This window comes from Dicentrarchus labrax, unplaced genomic scaffold (genome assembly GCF_905237075.1).
Source record: "Dicentrarchus labrax unplaced genomic scaffold, dlabrax2021, whole genome shotgun sequence".
NCBI lineage: Eukaryota > Metazoa > Chordata > Actinopteri > Moronidae > Dicentrarchus > Dicentrarchus labrax.
In genome coordinates this window covers 15,351,354-15,376,139 of record NW_026136712.1, presented here as the reverse complement: position 1 = coordinate 15,376,139, position 24,786 = coordinate 15,351,354, and the positions used below count along the sequence as shown (strand labels likewise).

Sequence of the window (24,786 nt, the reverse complement as noted above, 5' to 3'; positions counted from 1 at the left end):
GTGAGTAGCAGGTCCGGAGCTAGCTGACCGTGTGTTTCCTGTCCAGTCTGGGGTTAGGCGCACAGTAATTAGGAAGATGCTAATGGGTCTGACAGTTATGAGTCCTAGAAAAGCTTCAAATGTCGCTTCAATTAGACGGCACCCTGAAGACGTCTTGTGTGGCATCGTCACTCATTCCACACAGAGGCTGAAAACACAACAGTGCTTGGCCTGAATCTCCACATAACAGTCTTTTTTCATTAAAGCCTCACATCCATGACACACATATGAACCCTGAAGAGGTAGACTGTTCATCAGCATCTCCCACAAGTTCACAAACACCTTCGAAATCTTTGTAATTGAGCCCCTCGCAGTTTAGCTCACCAGATCCCAAACATGTTTATTCATGCTGATTTTAAAATTATTTCTTGCTTGGCTGATCGACATTTTGATGGCCACGCTCACAAAGCCACTTTAATGTTGTTATTAGTTATGCTTCTCTGGTGGCCAAAAGATGGATCCCTAAGTCGCAGGATCCAATAAGGTTGTATATGAATGGTTGGAGAAGATAAACTACATCAAATAAATGAAAGAAAGACTCATTCACTGATGGAAGACGGGAGAAGAAGTCTGTTAATTAAAAATATGAAAATGAACAAAATCTCTGACACAGTTTTGGGCCCATCTGAACAGCTACAGTAATTCTCTCCCCACCTTATATGAACTTCATTTAATTAACATGAAGCTGAAAAGTGTACTAAACCAATTTATGATTATTTTCTTGAGCAGAATGTGTTTTTCACACATGCTGAAGATAAAAAAATAAAAAATTAAATCTTGCATTCATATGAAAAACAAAAATAATTCGATAATTCTTTACTTTATTATTCAGTTGGTTAATGTTACGTGAAAATCAGTTCTAAGTATATTTGTGTCTGATGGTTTTCCAGACTGGTTTTTATTTACCTGAAGTAAAATTGACATTCAAGTCTCTTTTTTGACTGTGATCTTTTGTGACAGAAGACAAATGGCATTTGGCCTGTAGTTATTAGGTCAACAGCTTTTTAAAAGTAGAAAAAAAACACTTTAGGAACATTCGATTACCGTAAGGTTGATTTAAAAAGTTTAATATATATGTATAAGCACAATAAACATATATTACCTGTTTTATACAGCAAACATGTGTTTGGGTTCTTCAATGAGATCCAAAGTGCACTGATATTTTAGATGATGTATCAAATATCAAGTAAATGTGTCCTGCAGATGAGTTATGAAGAAATGTGTGAAACCATCTTTGTTATTTTTTTTCACCTCACAAAACAGGATTGATCAGAATTGTATACTATAGCTTACAATACCAAACACTAGTAACACTTTGTCTGTTGTACATTTTTTTGTCATTCCTGTCAGAGTTAGAGAAGAAATGTCTCTTCTGAAATCAAATTAAAAAATCAAAGGAAAAGGGAGCAAACTAATTTATAAGAATGACTTTAATTCCCGATTTTGCCAGTATGAAGGTGGAATGAACTTGTCTTTTCAACTTCCTTTGGTCCTAAAACCCACACAGTTGACTGAGTCAGCTCATAGTCTGGACTCTGATGAGAATACGACAGCCTTAATATGTGACAGAGGATATTTTGATATGTCACATCAAGAAAAGTGTAAATAATAAAATGAATGATGGCTTAATTCAATTTAGCTGCTTCAGTTTCAGGGTCCCAGCATTGTGCATGCTGGCTCACTGTCACACTGTCATGACTCAGGAACTGTACACAAATTATTGGGAGGAGGTCAGAGGGAATGGGAGGGTCTTTTCAACTTTTTCTCGTCCCAGATTTATATTTTAATTGTTTATACATTTCTCATGAGATTTATATTGTTAAGAAAAATGATGTCCATTTATTTTCCCCATCAAAATAAGGAGGAGAAACAGATTAGAGCTATTAGTGATTGAATGAATATGGTTCCATATAGAATATTAGTAATGCTGGGGTGAGCCTTGCTTTTTATGAAATAATATCATAACTTTGATACAGTCCCTTACTGGGGCACTTGAATAGAAGAGCCATCGCTAATGTACTTAGTTACACCTGTGCATTTTCTATAACAAGTCAAAATGTCTGCTGTGAAAAAGGTCTGTTTTTAGAAGGACTGCAGTTGTTGTGTGCACCAGCTGTCACAACACGAGCCTCTAAACAACACCAGTGTGTTATTCTGTCAGAGAGGACTTTGAAAGCAGCAGCAAAGATTAAACTTAGATTTATTCTTTGTTTTAATAAGTACAGTATATTACACGCTGCCGGGGGCTAAAACTGCATGCTGAATAAAATGGACCACCTTCACTGTTGTGCCTAGGTATAAAATGATCAGTTGCTATTGATCAATAATTTAGACAAGTGCTAGATTATTGACAGGAAGACAAAATATGTTAGGCTGGCTATGTTTGAGAAATACCCCCATACACTCAATCACTGGAACAGAAATTGCTCCATGGTATATAATAACGCAGCGATGTTTCTTTCCCCCCCTGCAGATCAATGCTAATTGAGGTCCTACATGATGAATGTAGTCTGAAATGTTTTTAACCCACTGACTGCTGAGCAGCGACAAGCACGGGCCACTGCTGGGTCACTGAAGATGTTATTTATACTAATTAATATACAGATGAGATCTTTTTTATTTCAGTAAGTGTGTTTTACAGTAAACTGAAACTCTTCCGTGCTTTATGATACAAGAGCAAAAGAGTATAATCTGTTTTTCATTATTTTTTATTTTGAGTGATAAATGTGATGATGCTAACCAGATATCCCTATTTAACTCTTGCATAAAAGTAAGAAACATCTTGCTAAATGTGTGTAAATATGAGTATCTGCTGCATGACATGCGGCGTGAGTTGCTTTATAAATTGAAATTTCAAGATTCACTTTATAACTAACGACACTGTGATGTCTCCTCGGAGGCACAGCGGTACAATATGATGATCAACACAGCAAACAGAAGGATGCTGGTCGATCCCTGAAGCCCTCCAAACACAACTCTCTGTTGGTGCAAATTCAGCTTGTGGACAGCACGCAGCAGATGGGGTAAACCATGCCATCAAGTGGAAAATAGACCTGTTGTGTTGTCACAGAGACAAGTTACAATATAGTCTGCCAATCGGACCACCAGAGGAAACTGTAAGAAGGGCTTTTAACGCGTAGCTGTAGCAACAAGGGAAAGCATGAATTCTTATTGTGCATTCACTGCATCAAGTGTTAACAAGATCATGATGTTTATTTTCTGTTTAACCACTCAAACATTAGACTCCTTCTCTAAGTCTTAGAGTATCTTGGCTTTTGTATATACACACTGACACTTTACCCTGACCTATTTAACATTGTAGACTACCACTATGGCTCCTGAATGTCCTATAGTTTAGAAGTCATGCAGCCTCTCAAATAACAGAATTAAAGCAGAGAAATATCCTGACTCATTGCTGCCACCTTGTGCCAGTTTGACTCATAAAACAACAGTGCGCTGAATAGATGTACTCCATCTTTAACCACACCGCTGCAACGCTTTGACAATACCCTCTTTATGTTTGACAGGCAAGGGAATTAGAGGAATTAGCAGAATCCTGCTATTCACAGCAGGTTATAGATAGGGGCTCATTTTCATTATTTAAGAAGCTCAAAGAAAAAGTAGGCCTGGTCATTATTTTGAATGTTTTTATATATTAAATCCGTCAAGAACAGATGTAAAAATGAGCATTGCCCCCTCATTTGCCAAAAAACCTTCTTACTTATACTCGAAGACTATTTGTTGCTGTCATTGAGCTTCATATTCAACACTTGTTTGGGCAAATATATTATCATATCAAATTAAGGAAAAAAAGAAGAGCACTGGTATGGGATCAATATTTTCGGATACCCTGAGGTATTTATATACATAACAGTTGATTACATCACAGCAGATTTGTGCCTCTTTATGCAGTGGAAAAGACAGCTATTTCTGATGGTACTGTATTTTACAATGTAATTCTTAATTCTATTATACTATAATTCATAGGCTGTATTACCAGGGCAACAGCATTTAAACACAGGTACTTTTAACAAGATTCATTTCAAGGATTCTGTGATTCCTATACTTATTTCAAACTAATACTAGCCTATACAAGTATGCATTTATTAACAATATGGATTAAAGGGTCTTCACAAAAACTATATAAAAACATTTTCCCACTCATTTCTGGTGGCATCTAGCCATGTGGACAGTTTTGGTTAACATAACTGTAAGCAACAAGTCAACAGTTTACATTGAGAAGCGGTTAAAACTGTTGACAATGAGGTCTGTGGATTATCCTGAGCAGCCAGGACATTGTTTCTGGAAGACACATGGTCAGCACCACAAACAAAATTGCATTAACCTTTATTATATTGTGGTGGCAGAAGAAGTCGCTGTAGTGGAAATAATAAAACATGAACAAATAAAACCAAATTGCTCGACAAAGCTGGTGCAAAGTGAGAAAATGTTTTTGTGCGATTTGGGTGAATTGTTCCTTTAGGCAGGCACGTACATGCAAAATGACATGTTTAATTAAACTCAAACATTTTTTTTTTTTATGTTTCTAAATGAAACGTATGACAAAAGTTTCTTAAAATGTAATATACACAAAGTATAATATGTACTTTGTTTAAAAACCAACAAAACAAATACACTGTACTTTGGTTAGAACTGCTTTTCTATAAACCCACATTATTACAACACTGAATGATCAACAAATAGTGCAGAGACATCTTTTGGACATGAGGCAGCAATTCTTAAAAGTACATGGCTTCAGTCACAAATGAAGACTTTTTTTTTTCAGTTTCATCTTAAATATGCATCATTGATCACAGTCCAGTGAGTGGTTTTATCAACATTATTTTGACACTCAAACTTGAGTGCAAAACATCCAGGTCTTCTCGGATTGTCTTGACGTTTTTTTAGAGCAACGCACGTGTCCTTGTGATGCAGCTTAAAGCGACCACTTTGATGATGAAGACACCTGTAACAAATATCGATTACAACTGATTGACTGTCACCATCATTATCTGCTGTAAATAGACTGGTAATAAATTCACAGTTCTAGCCCTGTTTGGATATTTGACAGACAGTTTTGGATATAAACACGTCAAAAGCTCATACAGTAGATATACTGCTCATATTACCTACCTGTGTGCTCTTGTTGGACAGACAGATGGCCCTTTGGCTATATCTGGAGATTGATAAAGGGTGCAAACCCCAGCACGTCCTGAAGAAGTACCAGAGCCCTCTGCAAGGGCGGCTCAACATCTATCACTACATTACGTTTCCGTAGAGGATCCAGGCTTGACTCTGTCACATTGTGACAGTGATTCACCTTCAGGGACTGCAGCTTCGGGCAGTACTCTGCAAGAGTCCTGTGAGCACAGCATGCAGAGGATCTTATGGATGGGTGCACAAGTGAGGTGGTGGAATGGCACAAAGTTAGCTGGATTATACTTGAAAATAAGATAGAATATACCTGATGGACTGGTTCCTGACCCGCAGGCAACCTGTCAGGTCCAGCTGCTCCAGGCCCCTGCAGTTCTTGGCCACTTCCTCCACAGACTCGTCAGTGATGTTGGCATTGACTGCCAACGATAGAGACCTCAACTTCAAACACTTCTTGGCCAGGTAGCAGATGGCGTCGTCCTTGAGCTGGCGGCAGGCGGTTAGGTCGATCGACTGCAGCCCCCCGCAGTGGTCAGCCAGGCTGCGCAGGGACAGGCTGTCCACCCATTCACAGTGCGCCAGGCCGAGGTGCTGGAGGTGCATGCAACTCAAGGACACTGCCACTAGAGAGTGGCGGGTGAGACAAACACACCCGCTCATGTCCACTCTCTGCAGATGCTGGTTCTGGCCAATAACGGGCAGCAGCTCCTTGTCTGTCACCCAGTCTGAACAGTTCTGAAGTGACAGGCTATGGAGAACTTTGTTGTCCTTTAACATGGAGCAAAACGCCTCCTTGGGAATGGATGGTCCAATCTGTAAACATAGAGTAGATAACAAACCATACCTATCAAACATATCTTTCAATAAATATATATGTAGGTTATTAAAACTGGTACTAATCAGGACTTACCGAGGTCAGATCAAAAGTCCTGCAGTTGGTTAGATACACCTGGATGAGGCTGTGGAACTGCTTGCTCACCCTCTGCAGGCTGACAAGGTGTTGCAGTGGCAAATAGCATAAAATATGTGGAATAAGTACATCCTCCCAGGGCAAGTCCAAAAGCTGACATCTGCTGAAGAAATGCAAACCTTGTTTAACAGCTGAACTTTGATACTGCATGCAACCCTAGCGGTTTAAAGGAAAACAACCTTAAAAACAATGTTAACAAACGCTTTAAATGCAATAATGATGACAGAAATATTGCATTAGCAGTAAAGCCTGTTACATTAGCCGTCTCACTGTAATATGCAATTAAACCGAAGTTAGCTGCCATACATAAACGGGAGCAACAACAACCGTCCTCCTCTCTCACTTGGTTGTTGTTACTCGCAAGCTAGTGCTGTTAGCTGAGAAGCTAGCCTGCCGGGGCCACCAATCCAGTTGCTTTTTAAATACAAAACTCCCGTTTTTAAAGGGCACTTACGTTCGTATCTTAGCTTCTTCGTCCATTCTGAGTCCGCTATGTTATACAGAGTTTTTAAGGACGTGTTGTTCTTCACATAGATGCCAAAATATCGTATTTTCCTTTAGCATCTTGCGAGCGTTTGAGGTGTAACCCAAAACCCAATGCTGCCTTCAGGTACTGTAGTAAGGTATTTTATTTAGAGCAGAATGTCACATAAACTACCAGATAATGTTATACATTTGACAAATATGGCGTTCAGGGAAAACTAGAGCCAAGAATTGATGGAAAAAATCTAACACCCATACATTAAAATTGTTTTTGCTGCCTTGTAGGCTATTTTCCCCTTTTTATTATCTTTATAAACCATGAAGTTGCCAAATAACGCGCCACAGGACTTGCTAACTAAAACAACTACCACCAACCTTTAAGAGAGAGAAACTGTTATCGTTTTCTACAAAAATTATGCTGCTTAGCCTAAATGTTGAAGACGTCCTATTTAGGTCTAATAGGATGGACGCGTTTACGAGGAACAACTGAACGCAGCAGTTGTAATTTTCCGGGTTTACGTCAAAGATCACGTTTAAGGCAATTGACATATATGTTTGCTGTATATAAAATAACTCTTTTAAAAGTTCCATAGAGACCTCTTTTACTTTTATTATCATGCATTTGCCAGCATTGGTTGGTTTAATGATGATATTTTAAAATTGCCCTACTAACAAAACAATGTTAACCGCTTATGAATCAAATAACTGGTCACAAAGTAGCCTATGTAACCTACTGTGTATATTACTCTGTGCAGTAACTTTTAGACTTTGATTTCAGACTATGGAACAAATTATCTCATAATTAAACAGCTATTATCACAAACAAAAAAAATAGTAGTATAGTACTTATACTTTTAAAAAGAGGAAACTGTGCATACAAAATAAGTGTTCCACTGCAGATCCATAATGTTTATTTTTAATATTTAATTTCCTAATGCCAATTAGCTGTCACCATATTAGCTTTTATTTTATTTTTTTCGTGGAATACATGTTGAACAAATGACCATTCTGCCAGCTCACCTCTGCCCAGGAGAACAATGAAGTCAGTCATGCTGAACAATTGCTGAGCCATGAGTTATATTTCAGTGAATGAGATGAGCCAACAGGATAGCTGGGTGAATACTCACTCTTGACTGACTACAATCCCATATACAAGCTACAGAACAAGCATGGCGAATAAATCTATCTATGATTTCTGTGCTGAGACCTTGGATGGACAGCAGGTTCCGCTCAGTAACTTCAGGGGTAAGGTGCTTCTCATCATCAACGTTGCCACCTTCTGAGGGTCGACAATAGAGGAGGTAAGACTCTGCGAGAGCTCTGAACGATTGCGGTCGGAGCACATTATCTCATAACACATAATCTGTGTCAGTCAAGTCATTTTTATTAAAGGGATTTGACTTTGTGTCCTTTTCCCTCAGTACCATCGACTGAATGCACTGATGGAAATGTTCGGCGACCTCAATTTTACTGTTCTTGGATTCTCCTGCAACCAGTTTGGTCTTCAGTCACCTGGTAGGTACACTGAAGCTCTTGAAATAGGACAGATATAATAAATTATTAACCTGGTAATATACTGTACCAATAAAAGTACTTTACATTTACTGACGTACTGTACTTAATAGCAAGTTCTACTTGAGATTTTCAATTTATTTTTTAATATATGCTTCTTTATACTCCTGCTTCACTACACATAAGAGGGTAATGTTGTACTCTTTTCTCTTCTACATTTATTTTGCTTTTTTCCCCCTAGTTTCAGATGTGAAAGAGTGACTTCTTTTCTAAACTTCTTACATGTATTGTGTTGATACATCACTCATCTTTTAATGTAATGTATACAAATCTGTTACAGGGGCCTGGGTACTTTTACTTTGATCTTTTAGTAATGTTTCATTTTTCAGAAAATACTTTTTTTTAGTATGATTTTGAATGCAGGACTTGTACTCCTACTTGTAATAGAGTATTTTTTTTATATGAATGTGTAGGTACTTTAACTTAAAGGATCTGAATACTTCTTCCACCACATACATTGTCTAATGTACATGCTTATGCTGTATGGTAAACTTTTGTCAAGTTATTTTGAAGACAAAGTTGTAAATATACACATTATGGTTTTCATGACCCCTATGTTTAAAACATATTAGTTATAATCCCTTTCGTTTTGTTTTTTTCCAGAGGTGAATCATGAAACCCTCAATGTTCTTAAGTATGTGAGACCTGGTGGGGGGTTTGTGCCAAAGTTTCCTGTTTTTGGCAAGGTTGAGGTGAATGGATTAAATGAAGATCCTCTTTTCACCTATCTGAAGGTAGTGTGTTTTGCATATGATTTGGAAATATTAGATTAATGGATGGCATTTGTGCTGTCAGTACTGCAGCTGTTTTGCCTTGTAAAACCCAGACACATTGTAATTTCTTGCTCGTCACAGGAATCTTTGCCATTTGTGAACCCTGTTATTGGAGATATAAAGAAATTCTACTGGTCCCCAATCAAAGTCAATGACATTCGCTGGAATTTTGAAAAGTTCCTAATCACTGCAGATGGCATGCCCTTCAAAAGGTGAAGTTATAGACCACAGACCTCAAGTTAAAAACCCACTTAGCCCTTAATTTGTTCAGGCATGGGTTTAATCATTATAGTGGCGCTAATGTTTTCCCTTTACTGCAGGTATGAACTTCACTGCCCCATTGGGAAAGTGGAGAAGGACATAGCAGAACTTCTCTGATGGATTTTTCTTCAATTTGTCACCGGTGGCAGAGTGACGATCCCCCAGTAAATGCACCTGTGCACCTGAGCTGGATCTGATGGGAAGAGGAACAGGCCTCAGGGCTTCAGTGCATTCACTCTGAGATATTGGTTCCCTTCAGCCACTGGATGAGTTTTCATGTCTCCGTCACACTCTTCTCTATTTTGATGGTGTCTGCTACTCAAAAATAAATAAAAACATTAATAAAAACACTATGAAATAAATATTCTAGTAGTTGTGGTTGATTTTGTGGTCACTCTTGATATAATTATACCATTAATATGTGTAATGGGTCACTCAGCAGTCTTATACAGCCTATTAGTATGAATTGGTCCTTATGCGGACCCATACTTCCAACCTTGCGCATGCGTACTTCTCAGTCTGTCAGACAGCGGCAGCCAGTAAACATGGCTGTTGTTGGCTTCCGACGGTGGGCCAAAGCCCTTTCTAAAGGGAAAGGTTCTGGGATTTCAGCCCTTTTGTCGGGATGTAGAGCAGGTCAGTAGTGTTACAGCTTTTGGTCCTACTCTCTGATTAATTTCTCTTAAGATACGAGTCCGAGTTTAAAGTTAAAAGCATCGAATAGACGTAACCTTGACATGCTAAGGTTAGCCTACGCGCTGCACTGAGCGGCTATTATTGTGAATGAGAGGTGAAGGCGGACATAATAATAACAACAGTGCCGTTTCTTCATTCTGTATCGCTGTGGGGATTTATAACTTAGTTTATTCACATGTGTTACTGTTTGCGTTTCAGCCTCTGGTGGGTCAAAGGATGTTATACCGGGTCCTTACCCGAAGACCCCCGAGGAGAGAGCTGCTGCTGCGAAGAAGTACAACATGAGGGTTGAGGACTATGAACCGTATCCCGACAACGGCGAGGGGTGAGCTTTATGTTGAATACGCCTGCCATTCATAGCAGTTTAAGCTGTTTTTTGTTTTCTCTGCAGTGTTACGAAAAGTGCATTGTTGTTTGCCAGATATGGTCAACACTGTGCGAACCACAGCAGTAACGAGTGAGTTACATAGATGACTGACTGTATGTTTTCCTTGTGTTTCTGTAGGTATGGTGATTATCCAAAGCTACCAGATAGATCACAGCATGAGAGAGATCCCTGGTACAAGTGGGACCACCCTGACCTGAGGAGAAACTGGGGAGAGCCGGTAAGATACTGATGACTTAATTCCCTGCTATTGCAATGAGTTATATATGTGATATCAGGTGTATTATGTGCAGTCCATATCTTGGCCAGGCTGATTTCTGCCGATATGAATGAACATTCAATTATTTTCTCATTGCTTATTCTGACACATTTCACTCATCAAAACAAGCACCATACTTGGGACCAGCATGAATGAGTGAAGCATGACACTTCCACCGTTTGCAATAATGCTGCACAATTAATTAAAATATTATCCAAATATGAAGTATGCAAATCTTAAGAGCTGTAATGTTTTTTCGATGAAGGTCAAACGTGTGACAAAACAGCCTTAAGATTAGGTACTGTTGTGCTGCAGAAGTGCCGTGGTTCTCCAGATTTAAGAAAACATGTTTGTTTTTACATTATCGTGATTTTTAATTGTGTTTTGTCAAAAAATTATCATTCCCTTTTATCGTCAATTGCAATATGATGTTTTTATCATATCATGCAGCCCAAATTTGCAGCAAGTGCTTACAAATTGTTTTTGTAAAATGGGCCCCAGAACTGATTATGTTTGCTGTAATTTTAAAACAGCATCCCACTCAGTGCATGTCTTGGTACCAGCTGTAAAATTCATATTCAGATCCATATCAATATTGTTTATAGTTTTATGTATTGCTATAAAAAGGACAGAACACCTACATAATATTGTATAATATCTGAAGATTGTACATGTATAATTGTGTTTAGACTGTCTGGAAGCAACATTGTAACTTTAGATAATTACATCATCTATATAGACACTATTACTTTTGGATATTAAGAAAGTATTGAGCTTGATTGCACAAAAAACACTGCTTTCTCCTCACAAGCCTCTGTACAATCACCAGTTTCCTTAGATGATGATATAAGTCGTTATAACCATCTGTGATTGTTCTGTCTATTTTTAGATGCACTGGGATTTTGACATGTACATCCGGAACCGTGTGGATACATCTCCCACCATTGTACCTTGGCCCAAAATGTGCAAATATCTGTTTGGCTACATCGGGTTCATGCTGTTGATGTTCTACCTTGGGGAGAAATTCCCATCTTACCAACCCGTTGTAAGTACAGATCAACGCTATGATTTATTCCTGTCCACAGTATCAGATTAATAGGTACAGTAAAAAACCTGTGGATGTCATATGGTTTAAATATATGTCACCTTCTCATTTTTTTCTTTTTTCTTTTATTTAAATCTCCACTTTTTCCCGCCTCTGTGTATCACCTTACCAACAAGTCAGGGTAGAAGTTGCTCATTTATGTCAAGTTTGACTTGTCTTACATATAGTGTAGATCGTAACTGTTCTGTTAAGTATATACATTAATATCTGCATTTTGAAAGATGTACAGAGACTTATTGAGAGCGTAATTGCATTATGCATGTTAGGATAATACAACATAACAGTGCTATGTGATGTTGTCATATTTCTTGGACCCACTATCCAAAACATATTGTACTGTTCAAGAAAACACAGCTGTTTAATGAGCAGATTGGACATGATATTGAAAAGTTCTGCTAAGACTTTAGGATTACAAAGTTATCCAGTTAAACAAGTTTTTTTTGTGTGTTTTTTACACTAAGTTAACTTTAACTGTATTTGCTCTTTCCCAGCAGCCCCCATCCTCAATTTTGCAAATCTTTGTATTCATACTTGTGAATACTTTTAATCATGTCATTGCAATGTGAGCAAGACTGATGTAATGTAAAAGAGCAGTACGAATCATAATGAAATGCATGCATAGTAGTTCAGTTTGAGTATTTTAATGTCGCATCTTTTGTAGTGCTGTGCCACCTGTAGATGAAATGCCTTTTGAATGTATCTTTGATTTAATAGCGTGGACATTTTTAATAAAGCATTTGTCTCTCTTCCAGGCACCAAAACAGTATCCTTATAACAACTTGTACCTGGAGAGAGGAGGCGATCCGGAAAAACAACCAGAGGAAGTCACAAATTATGAAATCTAATGACTAAATCTGATTCTACTATGTATATTTCTGTCAAAAATAAACATGTTAACAGTTCAATTCCCAGCTGTGTTGTTCTTCTTTTAATATAATATAAAATAAAATAAAATGAATCTTGCAGGAGCATTTAAAAAAAAAAAATCCTTTGATCCCTCGTTATGAATGATCAGTTTTCGTTGGGTCAACGGTGACATCGGGGTTACCTTAGGGCACCACCAAATGAGAAATGTCCGTGTCGGCTACCGTAGCGTAGTGACAACACGGCAGAGCACTTTGGTCGAGGAATCCGCCTGCGGCTAAGCTGCTAGCTTGGTTGATAAGTAGTGCTGCAGTTTGTTGTGGATGCGGACAGTCGGGCTGTGGCGTAGACAGTTTACGTGAGTTGCTCTCATAAACATATTTAAGTTTGATTTTTATTATTTGACTGGGTTTAAATGTGATTTATACACAGTGTCTCTCGTTTCTGTTGAAATGTGGTAACTAGGGTGGTGGCTGTCAGAGTTGTTAGCTTCCTCGCTAGTGGCTCCGGTTATGCACTGGAGACCTGACAATCCGACACTATCTGCAAGATAAGGCGGTAACTCACTAACTCATATGATTTCTCACTTATCTAGTGGCATGCATAAGAAGTTAGTGAGTCCCCTAAAACTTTCCGAGTGATAGTTAATGCCTATAATGTCGGATATTGTGTGTATAATGTTATAAACTAACCGAAGCTAACGGTAAGGCTGTGAAACCTAATGCTAACGTTAGCATAACTGCATATCAGGTTAACCTTAGCTTGCGTTAAATTCATTTTCTAAGTGGCGTGGCGATATTATAATGTAGATAAAATCGCCGGTAAACTACATCCAATTAACTACGATGTAGTTAACCTATAATGGTTATACAAATATGTTGTGACACGGGTGGAAGCTGGCTGTATGGACGAACGGATAGCCAGCAGTTTCAGGAAATAGTCGGTGGCAATCTGTCAGTAAGGGTGGCACCCTGTTGGAGCCAAGTTATAAAGTAAGAATATTTGATTTGTGAATCCAGATTTTGTGTGTCACAGTTCTGCCTTTTAAAGAAGCATGTAAGTTACAGCCAATGTCAGTCCAAGACATGTATAATCTTTTAATTTAGCGGGCTCGGTTCGCCTGTCTAGGACTTGGAACTTGTAGCGGAAAATGAGGCTGAAGGAGATCCAGAGGACCGCCCATCAGGCGTGGAGTCCTGCCGCACATCATCCCATCTACCTGGCCTTAGGAACATCAGCACAACAGCTTGATGCCTCTTTCAACACCACAGCTGCCCTAGAGATATTTGAGGTGGATTTTTCTGACCCCTCTCTGGAAATGCAGCTCAAAGGGTCATTACCCACCACAAACAGGTAACTTGTAGATACATTTTGTTGGATTGTAAGCAACACTTTTTCTACCTCCACGTCCACGTCAGCCACTGTAGGTTTGACTACATATGTCATTTATAGGAAATAACTCCCTATACGTTTAATATTCCATAGGTTGCACAGTATCGTATGGGTGGATTTTGGAATGGGAGAAGATGGTGCTGGAGGGAGACTGGTTGGTGGCAGTGAAAATGGTACAGTAACTGTATATAACCCCGAGGTCATAATGAACTCCGGAGCCGAAGCAATAGTGGGTCAGTCCGACAAACACACAGGACCGATCCGAGCACTCGATTTCAACCCTTTTCAGGTAAATCTGCAGTTAAATTCTTCTGAGTCCTTAGAGACCGCCTTACAGCAGGACTTTCCTGGTACTGTAGTGCACATTATTGATTTTTCTCAATTTTCCTCTCCCAGAGTAATCTCCTTGCATCAGGAGCAAATGATTCAGAGATCTATATCTGGGATCTGAACAACTTTAGCAGTCCAATGACACCGGGAGCAAAGGCACAGGTGGGTGTGTAGCTGATAGATCAGAGGTTTAATGAATTTCACATGTCTGTTCTGAGGGATGGTTTGACTTGTTATTTTGATCCTGACCCACTTACAGTTTGAGTCAAAACACATAATAGAAACCACAGCCCCCAACAGGCAGCTTTGTCCTTGTTTCTTTACCTTTGTTGTTTCATATCTGAGTTAAGAATGAAAGCCACAAGAAAGTTGTGTTTATGGTTTCAATTTCATGTAGTGTGTGTGTGACTGCCCTTTTATATAATGGAAATAATGATGCCTTGTCACATGGACATTTTCTTTATAAAATGATCATGCTGAATATGTTGATCACTATCAGCAGCTTTCTCTAAATGGTCATTTAAATGTGTACCTGCAGTGTTTGCATTGCACAAGCCTTGTAGTATTATCATTTAAATATCAGGGTTCTGTTTGTCTCACAGTCAGCTTTGTTTTGACAGTTACAACCTTTGTCTCTTCTTTCAGCCTGCTGAAGACATCAGTGTTGTTTCCTGGAACAGGCAGGTTCAGCACATCCTAGCCTCCGCCAACCCCAGTGGGAAAGCCGTTGTGTGGGACCTGAGAAAGAATGAGCCCATCATCAAGATCAGTGACCACAGCAACAGGGTTGGTGTCTGTAATACACAGCCAAGTCCAAAGTTACCGTCTGCCAAATCACTGCATGTCTGTGTTCCATAAATCAATCAGTAAGACGCATCTGCCACACTTCATTTTCAGATGATTGAACATTTGCATAGTTTTTCTTAGGCTTTGTTTGGTTTGACAAATTGGCCACTCTACCGCGATCAATGCAGAGTCTGACCGTCGGCCAATAAAATTACAGCAGACAGGCCAGTTGGCATACCATCTTCTTCTGCTTCTTGGCTTGCAATTAGATTACAAAGACAAACACATACAAATGAATTATTATTGTCTACAGTATCGTAGGTACTCAGTCCATTGAAAATGAACAATTTGTCATTTTTGATTTAAAAATACTCCCAATAATAGTGAATCTTGCTAAACAAATGTTTGGCAGGGTTGCACTTTTGTTGCTGCTTCTTTTATTTATCCTTCATTTGTTTTGATAAATGCTCAACATTTTTACTGATATTGTTTCTTCATTCCAACTTACTATGATAATGAAAAACATATTATTTGACACTTGCTGTCTAGTTTCAGTACAGTCCAGCACACCTGCACAGCAGCCACCCCACACTAAACTCCTCTAACAGCTTTCATGTCTCAGATTTTGCCTCTTAAGGCTCAGGTTTTAGTGTTTTTGATCATCATGTATTCTGTGAAAAAAATCCAACATCAACTGAATAAATTAGATGTTATTAGAATGAACATTTAGGTAGAAAATCTCATCTGTTGTGCAATTTCAGATGCACTGTTCAGGAATGCTCTGGCACCCTGATGTGGCCACCCAGTTGGTGTTGGCTTCTGAAGATGACCGACTGCCAGTCATCCAGATGTGGGACCTCCGTTTTGCCACCTCACCCCTTAAAGTCTTTGAGAACCACACAAGGTGGGGCTTTAACATTTTGTTGTCATGCTCATTTCTCTTTTTTGGTCATCTTTCAGAATATACTGTATGTACCTTCTGTTGGTATTTTCTTACAGGGGAATTCTGTCTATATCCTGGAGCCAGGCTGACCCTGAGCTCCTGCTGAGTAGTGCTAAAGACAACCGGATCCTCTGCTGGAATCCAAACACTGGAGAGGTATATGACATTAATTACTGCTTCTATGTTATACCTGTTATACCTCACCTCATTATTATGACTTAATGACAGTGCTATGGAGCCTCACAAGTGGCATTTCCTTCATTTTAGGTCATTTATGAGCTTCCAACAACGAACCAGTGGTGTTTTGATATCAAGTGGTGCCCGAGGAACCCAGCCCTCCTTTCAGCCGCCTCATTTGATGGGAGAATCACTGTGTACTCTGTGATGGGGGGGAGCTTGAAGGCTCAGCAGCAAAGTACAGCTGATAAGGTAACTGCTATTCTTGTGATGTATTTAATCCCAAAGGCTGTCTGCTGAGCTGTATTGTTTGTCCACAAGATGGTGCTGTTGTGACAGGATTTGACATTGACTAATGATACTTTGGGAGACTACTTTGTCTCCCTACATGTAGTGAATATAACATTGAATTTGAAGGATAGACATTGTTTTAACCAATTAATCTTTTTTCAAAATAGTTGCAGATTAATTTAGTTGATTAACTAATTGACTAATTGTTTCAGCTCTACCCCCAAAGACTTGTGCTTGTTATAACATTTAATATTTGATTTAACAGATTTCCTCCTCATTTGATGCAATGGATCCCTTTGGTACAGGGCAGGTGCTGCCTCCCCTACAGGTTCCTCAGCCTACAGTGCAGGACACCATAGTTCCCCCTCTGAAGAAGCCGCCTAAGTGGGTGCGCCGACCAGTAGGAGCTTCCTTTGCTGTAAGTGCAACATTAAAATATTTTATAAGCTTCATATTAATGGAAAAAGCACTTACATTTTCAAAGTAATTTCCTTTATAACTGATCTGTTGGTTTTTTTTCCTCAGTTTGGTGGAAAGCTGATAACCTTTGGGAATCCCAAGCTGCCTCCAGTGCAGAGCCCCCAGCCCGTCCCCAGACAAGTGTTTGTGAGCCAGGTTACCACAGAGACAGAGTTCCTCCAGCGCTCCAGGGAGCTGCAGGCAGCGCTGCAGTCAGGCTCCTTCAACAACTACTGCCAGGCCAAGATTCAGAACGCCAAATCAGATGCTGAGCAGGACATATGGAAGTTCCTTCTGGTGGGCCCTCACGTCCTCTTGATATAGAGACACAACATCAAGTTTGACAGTCAGTGTGTCATTTTGAGCTAATTCACTTCTCTGTTTATAGGTTAATTTTGAGGATGAAGCCCGCATTAAATTCCTCAGACTTTTGGGTTTCAGCAAAGATGAATTGGAGAAAAAGGTATAATGCCTCTTATATATAACTGTGGCTATTAACTGATACCTGTCACGTATAAGCGTGTGTGATAATGGTCCTGTGACTTAGCTGGAAAGATGCTGTGTTTGTTCAGATTTCCAAATGTCTGGGGAAGAGCTTTCAGCACAATGGACATGGAGTAGATGCCAAAGATCTGGCAGAAAAGATGCAGCGGCTCTCCACTGAGGTCAGCAAGTCTGCACATAAAATGTTTTTGGTCATCATTATTTGTGTACCAAGTTTTGCAGCCCTTGTTTAGTGTGAATTTTATTTCCAGAGGAGTGAAGAAGCAACTGATGCTAGAACCTCTGGTTCTGTTTCACCGGCAGACTTCTTTAGTGAGACCCCAAAGGAAAACTCCAACTTCCAGATCCCTGTATCATCTGGTAAAATCTCTCAATTAATTATGTGATTTTAAAATACATATTATCTCTGTGTTGCTAGATTGCTGGCTAATGATGGCTTGTTGTTTTTTTTCAAGATACTGATGGTTTGATTAGCCAGGCACTGCTGGTTGGTAACTTTGAAGGAGCTGTGGATCTGTGTCTGAATGATGGCCGTTACGCTGAAGCCATCCTCCTATCTGTCAGTGGAGGAGAGGAGCTGCTCAAGAAAACTCAGCAAAAATACCTAAGCAAGCAAAAGAACAGCATTTCAATGGTAAGAGTCATTGTGATTCATTTGGTGCAATCACAGGGAGAAAATGTTTGCTGAATGTTATGCTAATTAAATTTCTCCCCAACTGTAGCTCATATCATCAGTAGTGACCCAAAACTGGAGAGACATAGTGCAAAGCTGTGAATTGGACAATTGGAAGGAGGCTCTCGCTGCTCTGCTGACCTACGCGCACCCTGAAGATTTTGCCCGTCTGTGCGGTAAGTCGCTCAAAAGTGTAGCAGCACATTCATCATGCAGCAACATGCATCGCTTCAAGGAAAACTGTACGATTTCAGCAGTACTCGTTTTACTTGCTGAATAACCTTTCTATCCAATCTCTTCAACCCATGCTCTCATTTAACCTTTCCCTTATATTGTTTCATTCTGTAATTCTTCTTGGTAGATACCCTGGGAGGCCGATTGGAGCAGGAGAGGACAGAGAAACGCTGCCTGCAGGCCTGTCTGTGTTACATCTGCTCTGGGAACATTGAGAAGCTAGTGGAGTGCTGGGCCTCGCATAGAGACAGCTCCTCCCCTCTTGGTCTAGAGGTATAATCTTTGTCAGGTTTGGTCTAGGTTTTGCATGAATGAAATACTGTTTTAACTACGCTGTTGCATCAAGCACTTGAATGTAAGCGCAATAGCAAATGTGAAATATGTGTGGAGTCTCATTTTTATGTGCTACCACAAAAATGATCAACAAATAGACTAGAATAATAAGCTACAGGAAACAGATTTTTTTCCCATGGTAATTATTCAATTGTGCTTCACAAAGAGATCTCACTATGACATGAATTAGGAATAGTTGCTTGTGCTGACGTGCAAAAACCGGTGTAGCAGTTTCAGAAAAACAAGAAAGAAGTTATTTATGGACATGCAGCGCACTGTTATAGCCCAAAGGTAAGAGTGTTGCAGTCACACAAACACATTTTTTGTATTTGTCAGGATCTGGTTGAAAAAGTAATGATGCTGCGCAAGTCAATCGAACGCCTCCGCAACAGCGAGGTGGCAGTCCAGAGTCCCATACTGGCCGAGAAGCTAACCTGCTACGCTGGCATATTGGCGGCAGAGGGCAGTCTGGGCACTGCCATGACCTACCTGCCGGAGAACTCAGACCTGGTAAGAGGCATAGCGGTAACCTAATTACAAAACCCCAAATTCCTAGTTTTGCTCCGTTAGGATTGAACATAAATATCTTTTTGTGTGTGTGTTTGTGCATGATTTTTTTTTCCCCCTAGCCTGGGATCATGATGCTGAGAGACAGGCTGTTCCACGCTCAGGGAGAGGCTGCCGCCAGACAGCAGACTTCAAACTCCAGAGTCAGTGTGTCCACAGCCAAGCCCACTCCTGTTGCTCAGACTCCTGCACCAAAAGCACAAGTTATGGTATAAATGTATTATTCTGCAAGATTATCTTTCCTTTGTCATTATGGATGTTTGAACTTTTTCTTTAAAACATAGTGTTGTTTTTTTCCTCCCCAACCTTAGAGTCAGTACCAGCCTTCCGCTCCTGGACAACCGCAGCCTCCTATGCCGTCAGTTTTTACACCATCAGCTGCTCCTATTAACACCGGGCCTGGTCTGCCACCTTCTTCTCATGTACTGCCGCCCAGTGCGACCCGCCCTGCCATGAGGCCTTCCTACCCTCAACATCCTGCTCCGGCTCCAGGTTTGATGTTCAGCTGTTTGTCTCTCTTTGTCTATTTTTAGTTTTTGTCAGGCTGATTTGAGGATTTATTCAATGGTCTTCGTCCTTTCTCAGGTTTCCTTCCACATCAGCCATTCCAGCCTCAGCCTATGCCCATTGGCGGACCCTCAGCCTTCTCTCCTCCAGGTCCTTCTATGCCAGCTGCTAACTTATCAGGACCTCCACTACAGCCTTCATCATCGACTCCTGGAGGCCTGCCCCCTATGCCCAGCCCTGGGGTGCCACCGACAAGCTTCATGCCGTCTACCTCTTCAGCCTCAGGCCCCATGCCACCCAGCCCCCACACCGGAGGTCCAGTTCCCATGTACCCAGGGGGCCTCCACAACCAAGGGCCTGCACCGCCAATGGCATCTAGTCCCTTTGCTCCCATTGGATCAGGGTATCCACAGGGAGGCCCCGGAGCTCCTGCTGTAAAGCCGTTCACGGCCCCAGCCGTCGCTCCTCCCCCTACAGGTAGATCTCATGTTCATCTTTAAAAAGCATTCCCGTTGGTTTTTCTGTCCTGCACATTGTAAATATTTTTCTGTCTTTATCCTTATCTTTATTTATTTATATTTTAAAAAGTACTTTATTTTTATGTGATTTTTATGCACCAATGTTTACTTGAAAATGTATAGATTGAGACAGATATACTCATGTTTGCACAAATCTGTTGCTAATGGTTATTCCATCCTATTCAGCTGTCCACCTCATTTGACTTGCAGGCTACTTTCCCTGGCTGAATACCCAGTGTGGCCTTCAAGGTGACAGGGTTAGGGTTGTATATGGAACGAGAGTGCACTGAAATATACACTTGTGACCAGAAAAACAACACCCGTACAACTTAATACAATGCAATTTTGCCCTCGATAGTACAGAGCTCATATATCGTTCTGGTCACTCAGTGTATTTTTTGGTGGTGTTTGCTTGTGCGGCCACATGCTTCAGGGAAATGTAGAGAGCTGATTTGTTTGGATGTATGTTATCTCGGAAAAACTGTAAACAAATCCACAGTTTCAAGGCTTAAACCAAGATTCTGTAGGTTTTCTTTTGGATTGTACAGTCCCAGCCCTTTTAAAGATAACATACACTGTGATGCATTAAAATAGAACATTTTCAGTTGATACATACATGTTTGAGCTCAAAAAGTATGTGAGAGGCTTATAATTGTTCAACATTTGGCTATTGTTGCTGTTTAGTGATTATGGGGATGCCGCCTGAACATTTTGCTATGTTTGCTGGAACTGCTGAGATCTGTGTCTTAATTACATGTTTTTACTTTGAGCATTTCTGTCAAGTAGACTAACCTTAACTCAAAGAGATTGTCTACACAAGACAAATCTTTGGCTGCTTGAGTGTCACTACAGGGAAAAAAATGCAGCTAGTTTCTTTCTAATCGCCTCTTTTTCTTCTCCTTTTTAAATGAAGGACCTCAAGAAGGCTGGAATGACCCACCAGCGGTACGAGGTGGACCCAGGAAGAAGAAGGTAATCCTGCATTTATGCAAAGCTTTTTCCAGAAAATCTATCCAATATATCAATTTTTTCTGTCTTTCCTGAATATTGCTCTGCAGTTAGTACACCAAATTAAATAATTCAACCCAGCAAGAGCTCAGTTCGATAATTTAATGTATAATGTATTTATGTAATATGAAATTATTGTATTAATAACAATGAATGGAATGACTACATGTAATTTGAGTCCGTAGTGACAAACCCACAGAGAATTATGATTCTGCTCTCATTAACTTCATTTCCTGCAGCTGAGGCTAGATGTTGTCAGCAAACAATCGCTAACACACCTGCTACCTGAAACAGACAAGACTAAGTTAACAACTAGCTAACTATGAGCTAAGTTGTAGAGAAAATGAAAATAAAAAGTCTGTAAATGTAGCTTTAATAATATGTCAAATCTAACCTGCTAAACAGTTTCAGTATTTTATAAATCTCACTGACTTGATGTGTTTCACTGTTGTGTGTACACAGGTTCCTGATAACTACACTCCACCAGCCCCTATTACAGCCCCTGTAATGGGATTCCCTGTGGAGGCCCCTCAGCCCCACGATCATGCTCAAGTCCCCCCTGGAGCCCCCCAGGAGCCCAGCGTGCAGGTTGGTGTGCGACAAGGGGCTGTTATGTGAATCCTCAATAGCAACGCTGCAAACATGTCAGCACCTTTTGTATTTGTGTTTTCCTCAGCTCCTCCAGCAGCTTCCAGCAGAGAGGGTGGAGCAGAAAGAAATCCCAGCTGAACACATGGTCCTCAAGTCCACCTTTGACAGCCTGGTGCAGCGCTGCCAGCTAGCAGCAAGAGACCCAGTAAGTCTCAGTGTGTGTGTGTGTGTGTGTGTGTGTGTGTGTGTGTGTGTGTGTGCGCGCGCACGTGGCTGCATCCAAATTTTTATGTGTTTGTGATAAAGCTTGTATTGATCAGTGGAAATAGTTTGGGTTTTGTTGGATATAAAATGACCTCAAATGTTTCCATTTCAGCAAACAAAAAGGAAACTTGATGATTCAGCCAAACGTTTGGGATACCTGTATGACAAGCTGAGAGAGCAGTCGGTAAGAAATGAGTACATGCACACAATGTTATCACCAAGCTGCAAAAGATTTGATTTTAAAAAATCTGTTTAGTAGCTATGTGCTGATGTTAGGTGAAAATACTATCCTAGATCATAAAGAAAATAATTTTAATTATTTTTTTATTCTACAATTGTCATTACTATATAGAGTCCTGTCTTCTTAGTACCCACATGCACTGATTAATTAAAATTTAGTGGGACAGTTCACCCAAATTGCAAAAAACACTGTAACCATACACCTGTTGCTGTTGTTGTTGTTTTTTTTCCATCCACTTCAATTGTATCGTGAAGTGGTAGAGACATATGTCAAAACTTAGAGGTAACAGAATAGAAAACAATACAACTTTATTGTCCAGCTGAGGCCAGAAAATCACCTTTGGTCTCACCAGATCAGATCAAAACATAACATCAATACGGCCCATCTCATCATCACAACAGTTCATACAACACAACATAAACACAGTTGGAAAAACGTTTTTTCAAGTCGAGACAAACAGCTGAATCAGTCACAATTAGGTGCTTATGTCTGAGAAGAAACTCAATTGGACACATACATTATAATATTAATACATTTTTGATTTTTGATAATTTTTCTGACTTTTTCTAGACTAAACATCAGGTGCAGCATAGTAACAGTAATATTATATTTCCCTGCCGATCTCTCAGCTCTCTCACAATATCCTGAATGGGCTCCACGAGATCAGCCGCTGTGTGGCGAGCCAGAACTACCAGCGGGGTCTGGAGGTCCACACTCAGGTGGTCAGCAGCAGCAACTTCAGCGAGATCTCTGCTTTCATGCCCATCCTCAAAGTGGTCATGACCATCGCCAACAAGCTGGGCGTCTAACCCCCGGGGACACCACCAAAACCACACATCAGTGTTACCATATTGTTATATATGTATTTATTTCTCTTTTTTTTTTTGACCTGATGACGTGCTTTGATAATGAGAATAATTACTGATGATATTGCAGATTGTGGTCTTCATCACTCCATACGTTTTCCTCACGCGAGGACTCGGCTGATTCGGGGGCAGTAAGGTGGATTTTTGTAGAGATTTGTCGATGTTGCTGTGGTAATTTTACGATAAGATGAATGTATTCTGAAAGTTGTGATTCTGTGTAAACAGTTGATGTAATATAAGAAGCAAGTGGTGCAAAAGTTTGAATCAAGGCGGTGTTTGTACAAGTAGGTGCATTTTCATATTCCACATTATGCTCTACACGTGTGCATATTTTTCCTCTCAGTTCGGCGGTCGTCAAAAACATTTTTTGATTGAATACTTGCAGTCCTGCAACTGCAGAAACAAAACATCTGGGACTAGCAAGTCCTACGTCAAACGTAGGGCTGGAAATCGGGAGAATAAAATCTGGGTCGTACTTCCTATCTATCCTGTCAGTGTAGTTTGTATAAAGGAGCGTGTATCATTTCATAACAAGCATCAAGAGCATTTGGAAACACTGTAACATAAATACTGATTGTTCTTTTTACCTGCTGCAACAGATTGTGTCCAGTTAATGGTGCCATGAGGGGTTTTGGGCCAAAGCACTGCAGAAGACCGTGATTGTCAAGATTCTGTTTATTTTTTTTTTCCTCCTCCATTTTGTGTTAACTTAGCCCGATTAGCACTGTTGTTTCATGACGGCTTGTGTGAATGACTGAATCTTCTTTTTGCATCAGTGTGCATGTGCCCCCATGTTAACCCCCTTCCCTCACTGCTGAGTTCACATGGCAGCTCATGAACAAAAATGACATGAATTTATGTTGAACTGTAAATGAATTGACATCTGTGCTGCACCCTCCACGTTAAAGATGCTTTTACTCATCTTTCCACACAGGCTACATCTTATCCTTTTGTAACTCTGAATTACTTTCTTTTTAAAAATTGGTATTAGTTTTAGGTTAGATCATACAATGATAACATACATGAACTGACAAATTAAAACATATGATATTCTGAGGTTTGTAGCTGGACATAAAGCTGGATAGTTTGGTGTATCATGGCAGCAGAAGGCAGTAAAGTGCCTCAGTGTGCTCTTTTTTTGGTTGCACAGATATTTATACAATCCATGTTGCTTACTTTACTCATTACGGTATCTTTTTTCAAATAAAATGTCACTTCAAAGGTTTGAGACTTGATTAATTTCTTCAAATGATTAATTGATTTGTGAATGTATCGCCTGTGATACCCACAGGCTTTATTAATGGTTAAAAACTCCTTTGTTAATGCTTTATAGATCCGTTATTAAAAAGAAGAAGAAAGAAGTGGAGCTTATTTTGTTCTGCCTTTTAAATGAATCATTAGTAGTTGGCTAATTAGAAAATGAGGAGACAATGACCCAGCATTACTAAATTATTCATTAGCCCTTGGTTGCAGCTTTTTAAAACTGTTCAATTAGAAATTATATTTCACATTTAGGAATTTCACATGATGAGTTCACATTT

At 39.9% G+C, this 24,786-nt stretch overlaps 4 protein-coding genes across 6 annotated transcripts; 3 read left to right on the top strand and 1 right to left on the bottom strand.

Annotated features, from left to right (window-relative positions):
- Positions 1 to 3,875: 3,875 nt before the first annotated feature.
- fbxl15 (F-box and leucine-rich repeat protein 15) lies at positions 3,876 to 6,786 on the bottom strand. 2 transcript variants are annotated; one of them, XM_051416867.1, is made up of 5 exons: positions 6,618 to 6,786; positions 6,104 to 6,266; positions 5,504 to 6,006; positions 5,173 to 5,399; positions 3,876 to 5,005 (listed from the first exon to the last, which is right to left on the bottom strand). In XM_051416867.1, exons 1-4 carry the CDS (start codon positions 6,641 to 6,643, stop codon positions 5,210 to 5,212), a joined length of 882 nt encoding a protein of 293 aa, XP_051272827.1. In that variant the 5' UTR covers positions 6,644 to 6,786; the 3' UTR covers positions 3,876 to 5,005; positions 5,173 to 5,209. The 2 variants fall into 2 exon arrangements, with proteins under 2 accessions (XP_051272827.1, XP_051272828.1); XM_051416868.1 differs by having other exon boundaries at positions 6,104 to 6,263.
- A 132-nt stretch (positions 6,787 to 6,918) lies between these two features.
- gpx9 (glutathione peroxidase 9) lies at positions 6,919 to 9,614 on the top strand. The gene is made up of 5 exons (XM_051416870.1): positions 6,919 to 7,947; positions 8,068 to 8,161; positions 8,822 to 8,952; positions 9,073 to 9,203; positions 9,312 to 9,614. The coding sequence occupies exons 1-5, from the start codon at positions 7,816 to 7,818 to the stop codon at positions 9,367 to 9,369; spliced, it is 546 nt and encodes a 181-aa protein (XP_051272830.1). The 5' UTR covers positions 6,919 to 7,815; the 3' UTR covers positions 9,370 to 9,614.
- Positions 9,615 to 9,739: 125 nt separating this feature from the next.
- Positions 9,740 to 12,602, top strand: ndufb8 (NADH:ubiquinone oxidoreductase subunit B8). The gene is made up of 5 exons (XM_051416869.1): positions 9,740 to 9,888; positions 10,147 to 10,273; positions 10,454 to 10,553; positions 11,482 to 11,637; positions 12,450 to 12,602. The coding sequence occupies exons 1-5, from the start codon at positions 9,756 to 9,758 to the stop codon at positions 12,540 to 12,542; spliced, it is 609 nt and encodes a 202-aa protein (XP_051272829.1). The 5' UTR covers positions 9,740 to 9,755; the 3' UTR covers positions 12,543 to 12,602.
- A 183-nt stretch (positions 12,603 to 12,785) lies between these two features.
- On the top strand, positions 12,786 to 24,470 carry sec31b (SEC31 homolog B, COPII coat complex component). Of its 2 annotated transcripts, none has more exons than XM_051416863.1 (25): positions 12,786 to 12,919; positions 13,690 to 13,914; positions 14,047 to 14,242; positions 14,350 to 14,445; positions 14,929 to 15,069; positions 15,831 to 15,973; positions 16,069 to 16,168; positions 16,280 to 16,441; positions 16,746 to 16,898; positions 17,006 to 17,236; positions 17,328 to 17,402; positions 17,512 to 17,604; positions 17,695 to 17,803; positions 17,899 to 18,077; positions 18,166 to 18,292; positions 18,478 to 18,623; positions 19,020 to 19,193; positions 19,313 to 19,459; positions 19,562 to 19,742; positions 19,836 to 20,234; positions 21,189 to 21,247; positions 21,746 to 21,871; positions 21,960 to 22,079; positions 22,251 to 22,322; positions 23,009 to 24,470. In XM_051416863.1, the coding sequence occupies exons 2-25, from the start codon at positions 13,712 to 13,714 to the stop codon at positions 23,186 to 23,188; spliced, it is 3,612 nt and encodes a 1,203-aa protein (XP_051272823.1). In that variant the 5' UTR covers positions 12,786 to 12,919; positions 13,690 to 13,711; the 3' UTR covers positions 23,189 to 24,470. The 2 variants fall into 2 exon arrangements, with proteins under 2 accessions (XP_051272823.1, XP_051272824.1); XM_051416864.1 differs by having other exon boundaries at positions 12,806 to 12,919; positions 13,668 to 13,914.
- The last annotated feature ends 316 nt before the right edge of the window (positions 24,471 to 24,786 follow it).

Excerpts from the sequence above, each read along its gene's own strand:
- fbxl15 (XM_051416867.1), bottom strand. The coding sequence starts at position 6,643 with ATGGACGAAGAAGCTAAGATACGAAC. Across the intron at positions 6,007-6,103 it reads GGACTTTTGATCTGACCTCG|ATTGGACCATCCATTCCCAA; the intron begins GTAAGTCCTGAT and ends CTATGTTTACAG. Across the intron at positions 5,400-5,503 it reads GTCAGGAACCAGTCCATCAG|GACTCTTGCAGAGTACTGCC; the intron begins GTATATTCTATC and ends CTGTGCTCACAG.
- ndufb8 (XM_051416869.1), top strand. The coding sequence starts at position 9,756 with ATGCGTACTTCTCAGTCTGTCAGACAGCGGCAGCCAGTAAACATGGCT. Across the intron at positions 10,274-10,453 it reads TATCCCGACAACGGCGAGGG|GTATGGTGATTATCCAAAGC; the intron begins GTGAGCTTTATG and ends GTGTTTCTGTAG. Across the intron at positions 10,554-11,481 it reads GGAGAAACTGGGGAGAGCCG|ATGCACTGGGATTTTGACAT; the intron begins GTAAGATACTGA and ends GTCTATTTTTAG.
- sec31b (XM_051416863.1), top strand. The coding sequence starts at position 13,712 with ATGAGGCTGAAGGAGATCCAGAGGACCGCCCATCAGGCGTGGAGTCCT. Across the intron at positions 16,169-16,279 it reads GGAATCCAAACACTGGAGAG|GTCATTTATGAGCTTCCAAC; the intron begins GTATATGACATT and ends CCTTCATTTTAG. Across the intron at positions 20,235-21,188 it reads CGTCGCTCCTCCCCCTACAG|GACCTCAAGAAGGCTGGAAT; the intron begins GTAGATCTCATG and ends TTTTAAATGAAG.